Source organism: Rhopalosiphum padi, chromosome 1, assembly GCF_020882245.1.
Source record: "Rhopalosiphum padi isolate XX-2018 chromosome 1, ASM2088224v1, whole genome shotgun sequence".
In the NCBI taxonomy this organism is placed as follows: domain Eukaryota; kingdom Metazoa; phylum Arthropoda; class Insecta; order Hemiptera; family Aphididae; genus Rhopalosiphum; species Rhopalosiphum padi.
The window spans coordinates 14,331,976-14,339,086 of NC_083597.1; the positions used below are offsets into that span (position 1 = coordinate 14,331,976).

The 7,111-nt window shown below is 22.9% G+C and overlaps 1 protein-coding gene across 1 annotated transcript; it reads right to left on the minus strand.

Annotated features, from left to right (window-relative positions):
• Positions 1–317: 317 nt before the first annotated feature.
• On the minus strand, positions 318–6,796 carry LOC132917827 (uncharacterized). The gene is given in 7 exon segments (XM_060978764.1): positions 318–1,035; positions 1,146–1,190; positions 1,192–1,577; positions 3,092–3,259; positions 3,987–4,166; positions 5,375–5,417; positions 6,371–6,796. Coding segments are annotated over 7 exon segments (1,065 nt in total). The 5' UTR covers positions 6,410–6,796; the 3' UTR covers positions 318–831.
• Positions 6,797–7,111: the final 315 nt, after the last annotated feature.

Below are 7,111 nucleotides of genomic sequence, written 5' to 3' on the forward strand. Positions count from 1 at the left end.
TAAATAATATAAATATGTTATGTGGATCTAGAACAATTTGCTGTTTTGCTGTGGACTATAGTATACTGTGCTTTATTAATAAACATATCTATTTAACTCATTTTATACCACAGTAGCTTATTAATGCACACGGAAAGGATATCAATATTTAACTCAAACCATTTTGTAAAAAATTATTACATAATTGAAAAATCAATATAGGTAATTGGTAAATAGTACATTACAATAATCCAATAATGTGTAGGTATTTTATACAGTTAATCATGCAACTACATCAACTTTAGTTCTTCATTGATATTAGTTAAAAATCAGGGAAGTAGCTTATTATTATACAATTTGTAAAGTGTTTTATTTATACCTTTTTCATTAATATTATTTAAGTCTTACAAATTAATAAACTATGAACAATTTAAATTACAATCTTAAAACTAGATGCTTGCATAAATGAATGCAAACATCTAAATTAAAAAATATATTATTTCTAGATTTCAGTCTTTTTAAAATATCAGGTCACTAATTATTTACAAAGGATTATAGATAAACTAATATACAACATAATCTAATGATATATTATAATACTTGCTGATACTTAACTTAGAATAAATATCTAATACATTGGACACTTTTAACTAAATAAATATAAAATTGATGGTTTTAATAATTTAGATTTTTAAAGTGGTTTTTACTTATTTGTGGAACAGTAAAAAAGATATTGACTTATTTTAAAATTCAAATTGGTACTTTTAAACTAACGTTGGAAACAATTATTTTCAATGAAAAAATAATTTATTATTGAAAAAATACATTTGAAAAAATATCTCGAATAAAATGTTATTGATTCTTGCTGGGACGTAACATATCTACAGCATAATCCCTCCATTTTTTTATAACCGCAATTTCTTTTTCTGTTGCACCAATTTGTTGCTGAATATACTTGAATGCAGTATCCAAAGCCAAAGCACCACGCTGATGATCAACACGTTGTACAATTAAATCATGCATATTTAGTTTCTTTCTAGTTTCATTGAAATTATTCTATATACAAATTGAAAAAATATATATAAAAAACTATAAAAATGATTTTTAACAATTAATATTATAATAATTTACAATTAACAATATATAAAATAAATTGTGAAACTTACATTGGAATGAGTATTAACAACTATAACTTGAGACATGGTTTTTTTTGTTAATTTTTTTTGGTAACTCTTTTGCAATATCTTTGATTGTTTCATTGGTAGTAATAGGAAGTTTAGACATGCAAGTCTTCTCATCTTCATTGTCACTATTTATAGATATTCGAGGTCTCTTTCGTTTACCATCAACTGTTTCATTATGATTGATATTATTTTGTTTTGATACATTAGAATTAATATAAATTGTAGGATGGATTTTTTGTATAGGTTTTATAGCAATGTCTTTTTTATTTATCAGTATGTTATGTTTAGTCTTAGTAGCTTCTATCGATGAGAAACATATTTTTGGTTTTACTTTGTCTGATGCTGAAGATATTATATTCTCATCATACTTTTCCGATTTAGATACATTTAATTCAGGTAAATAATTGTTATGTTCTGAAATGAAAGTTTATGTAATTCATTAATTCCAATTGTACAATTAAATAATTAAGTTAATTTTTATAACAAAGTCAGTTATTTAATAACTATAATTTATTTTTTATCATTTGTGATTTGGCTAGGAGTTTTTAATTCTAGTATTATATAATAATATTATTTTTATTTTTTTTATCTATATATTTTAAAATAGAAAATAATAAGCAACGACTACAAAAAAGTTTTAGGTTGTACAGCTTAAGAGTATAGCACATAGGCATGAAGCATATATGCATGTGCATATTGGCACAATCAAAAAATTTGAAATTAATTCTTTATCTTATGAGGACATCGCACTTGCATGTGTTGTCTCCTTCTTACACACGTACAACATAGTATATTTTCATTCACCAGTTTCTACAGTATGCTTTTAGTTTTGATATTAGAGTGAACTGACCTATTAACAAACTTTTAGGTAAGAACATTATGTGTGTTCTCTCGTTGATTTTTTACGATATTTAAATTTTTAAATGAATTATGAGTATGAAAAATATAAATATTTGAAAATGCTCATAATTCACTTAAAAATTAAAATATCGTAAAAAACCAACAAGAGAACACAGACACAACTAGCCACTCTCTGTTTTAGTGGCATATCCAGGATTGATAGAATGGTTAGGGGGTTTTACACCCCCTAAAAAATAAAAAATAAATTGTAAAATAATAAAAAAAATTGCTAAATAATAGCTGAATAATAGTATGTGTTGTTGAAAATAATATTAAATCAAATAAAATAATTTTCAGATAAAATTTATTCTCTGTAATCCGTTTTTGTTAAATTCCCAACAGTTAACATTATATATCAAAAATATAACTATTAGACTTCTATAAAATATTATATAGTATACGACACATACATCTAACTAGCAGTACAATACTACTCTGTCACCACTAATTCACATTACATGGATAATTTAATAATAACACCAATTGTTTTATCGATATCTTACAATTCTCAATTTTAGATTCTTAGTGCATTTTGAAATTTCGATTGCGTTTTTCATAATAATATTGTTTGTATTGAAATTTTAATGCAGTCAGTCTGTAGTCTGTTATGATTACATTGATTATGGAACAACTATTGTAGTATTGTGATTTTTTTTAATGTTTTATAATTAATTTAATACTTTCAGTAAAATGAGCACAAAGAATTAAAGAACGACATTTTAGATAGATAAACTCACCAAAAGATAAAAATGAATACACATTTATAGTTTTAAACTACTTCTAGTCATAAAAAATTGTAAAAAAAGTAATAAAATTTATAACCATAATAAAAACCACACAATTCAAAAAAAAAAATTTGTTAGAATTTTTTTTTCTACCCCTCCCAACAAAAAAAATTTACTGAATATTCTACTAATCTGTTTCTCATAATTTCTTTTCATATGTAAACTATTAACTAGATAAGCTCCAGATAAAGTCAAGTTTAAAATAAATAATAAGACCTAATAAATAAATACGGATGATCATACTTTCTTGATTAGATTTTTCTATATTTCCATCATCAACACTTAAATTAAGTTCTTCTTTTACTTCATCTGTATTATCTAACTTTATATCATTAGTTTCACATAATAAAATATTATCACTTTCATTTTTTCCATTGGTCGTTATACTTTCTTCGGGTGTTTGAAAATTATCTGAAAAAATAAAAATATTATTTCTATTCAATCCAATTTAACATACCTTTATACATATAATAATTATAATTATTTGAATGAAGCTGGTACAAACTTATTTTACAAATATACTTATTATATTTCCAAATTTTTCAAAAAACAATAAAAAAATATATATATTATTTTACTCGCCTATAGTACATATGCAAGATTTATTTTAATCTCATTTATTATTTGAATAATAAATTTAAAATTAACAGAAAAACTATAAAACAGTTTTTTAGTTTTTAGTTTTAAAATTTTGTTAAATGGAAGTTTTACAGTATATATAAATATAATAAATATTTGATTAACACGTTTATTACAAATGATGTTATACTGAAACAGTTGCAGTATTAATCAAAACATAAAAACTTTAACTTCTAGTTTCTACAATGCACATTTAACAAGGATTTACTGTACAATGAATATAATAACAGTACAAATGGTACTATTATGTATTTTTAGCAATAATGAGATAATCCCTACTGACATATGTAGATATATTACTGAAGGGAGAAAATTTTGTAGAGTGGTAGTTTGATGCCTAGGCAGTATAGTAATAAAAGTTGTCTTGTATAGCTACTTAATTTATTCTAAAATGAATGGTATTTTATACACAATAGTAATTATGTTGTTTGTTGATTAATTTGACCAAAATATTAAGAATTCATAAAACAAATAATTATTTCTAAGTTATTTAAATTACCTGATACAATTTGTTTTGTTGTACTAACAGTTACTTGTTGCAATTTTTTAATAATTGTTGACAACCATTTCACAAAAACAGTTGTATTATTCTCCATCACAAAATCAATACTTTTAGCCAATTCAGAGCTAGATTTTTTTGTAGTAACTAACAACATAATATAATCAATTATCTCATCACCTAAAACATTTAAGAAAATAATTTAAAATACCTAATCTAAAACATAAATAAATAATATGAATAATATATACTTTGTTTAACAAATTAAAACTTAAAAGGAAAAAAGCTGTTAATAGGAAAAAATATTTAATATATTACAAAACAAAATAAATTAATATTTAAAACCATTGGCATTAGCTTATAACTGATTCAATAAATTTTGAGAGATATGTTATGTGAAATAGCATTAGACTATTACTATATTTAATATTCAATAATTGAGATTATATAGGTAGTTGTCAGTAATATATTAGGTGTTATGAGTAAATGGAAAATTTCTCCTTTGACTATTTTAGGTGTAGTAGGACATTTCTATCAATTTACTTTAAAAATGTATTAGAATATAAATGGTTTTTGTCCAATGTCTCATTTTCCTAAGATAAAGTTAATTATCATAAATATAATAAATTATAAGTGTATACTTTTAATTACTGTATAGTGAAACAGTAAACAGTAATATTAAAAAAATACAAATAAAGCATATAAATATGTGTTTAGGAATAACAAAACAATCAAAATTCAAATTTTCTTTTATAAATGCAAAAAAAAATGCTGTTTTGTTGGAAAATTTAACTATCTTCTTTGTTAATTATTATTTATTTAGACCATCGTTTAATTATTATATTTATTTAAAGTTATATTTTTACTTAATTTGTTTTAAATATTACTAAATGTTTCTTATTTATTATAATAATAGTACTATTAATTGTAAAAGATATTATGTATTTTGTTAATTTGTACCAAATATACCAGATTAAAATGGGTTTTGTGATATATTAAGATTAGGATCTGGATTTCAATACAAAATGCATCAGTTTTTGGTTGATCTTAGACAATGCTTTCCAAGTATATAATAATAATAATACACAAAATACATATAATGGGTGCTTCAAAGGTAACATTTTTAATTTGCATTTTTTGGCATTATTGGGTCATTTTGTTAAATTTAATACATATTTGTTCATAAAACTAAATAAATTTGGCATATTTAAAATATTATCTAAAAATAAATTGTTTTCTTGATAATTAAGTATTTTCATTGTAAATATAGATCTTATTAAATATTAACAAAAAAATAGATTTGTAAATGAATAAATACTGATGATTTTATTATTTTATAAATATGAAAATATGATTATGAATATCTTCCAATATTAATTATTACTTACTGCTATTTGCATTCATTTCTTTGAGTTTTGCTCGTATTGCTTCCTATAAAAGATAAATTATATTATATTGTTTCAATTCAATTTGAAATATTTTACCAACATTATATTTATAGAATACTGCAAGACAAAACTCTTACCATTTTTCAATTATTAAAAGGCTTTATCATTTGAAATATATTATATGAATTCCTATTATTATAAAAATTGTGAAAGAAATATTTCAAATACACATACTTATTGAAAAGATTTTAGTTAATTTAAAATTTTAAGATCAAAATGACGTTGAAGAAAAATTTGATATACTTCAATAGTAGACAAGGACTCGTATCACAGACTAAATTTGATATGGGTCAATATGTTTCACTGGGTATATCACCAAAAAGTTCAAGGTTTTTTCCTAGGCAAAAAAAAGTCTGAAGTGTAAAAAGTCAATGGTAAAAAGTTATAAAACATAAAAAGTCCAATACATATAATTAAGTAAAATAATAATACAATGTGATTCACAGTAAAACTTACAATTAGTAAAGTTAGTGTTAATATAAATTGTAACTATATAATTTATCTAACGCAATTAATAAATAATCTTGTATGTAGATAGTAGATACCTATATCAGTAATATTAAAAATTTAAACACTGTTTAACATTATAATTATTGCATTTTTTTAAATATTGTTATACATACAAACATACATAATATAATATATACCAGACTTTTTTACCATGGACTTTTTAGGCTTAAATTATCTACAGATTTTTATCCAGAAATTTTTTTCCTAGGACTTTTTTATCATGATTCGTATCACTGATTAATTATAAATATTTTTTGACTTCTTGAATATTCAATTTGAACCAAAACATATACATTAATAAATTTTAATTTTTTCCTTAAAAATCTTCACCTATCTGTGATATTTTTCAAGAAACAGTTAACTGGACTGTTAAAGTAATACTTCATAATAAGGAGATTTAAATTATTATGACATGGAAAAACTTACTTTAACTTTTATAATGACTTCATTGCGTAAATTGTCCATGTTTATGACTGTAGTTAATGTTTTAAATAGAGATAAAAACTTAGAAGGACCAATATTTATGAATTACGCATGTAGATAAAATATTGATCTGTTGTCCAGCAATCGGCGTACTTCGGTATAGCTATAATAGTATAATTTATTAAACCAAAATGAATAAAATGAACACCTAGTACCAGAAGTACTTTACAAAGTACACCTTAATAGGTATTAGATACAAAATACTATATATTAGTATATAGTATTTAATAGGTAACTTATCAAATGTCGCACAATAATCTAAATAATCAAGTTTATAGCTATTTCTGTAGTTTCTGCATACAACAATTAGATTGTTTACTTTTGGACATTTTCAGATTTCGGAGCCATAAATAATAACTATAGATAAGTTTAGTTAGATGTTGATACTATAAACCATAGAAAAGAGAGGTGGACGGTCACATAGATCCCTCGACAGCTAGATCCCGGTGACTAACTGACGCAAGAGGATCCAATTGACGCGAGATTAAAATGACGCATGAGGATCTAATTGACGGGGGATTAAAATAATCATAAGGATTTTACAAATTAATTAATTTTGTAATTAGTATTATTAATTTTTAATTATCAATGTATTTAAATGCTTTTACGTTATTACATCGTAGTAACACTAGTATAACAGTTCACAGTTGTTATCTAGCATAAACCATATAATTTTTGTTTAAT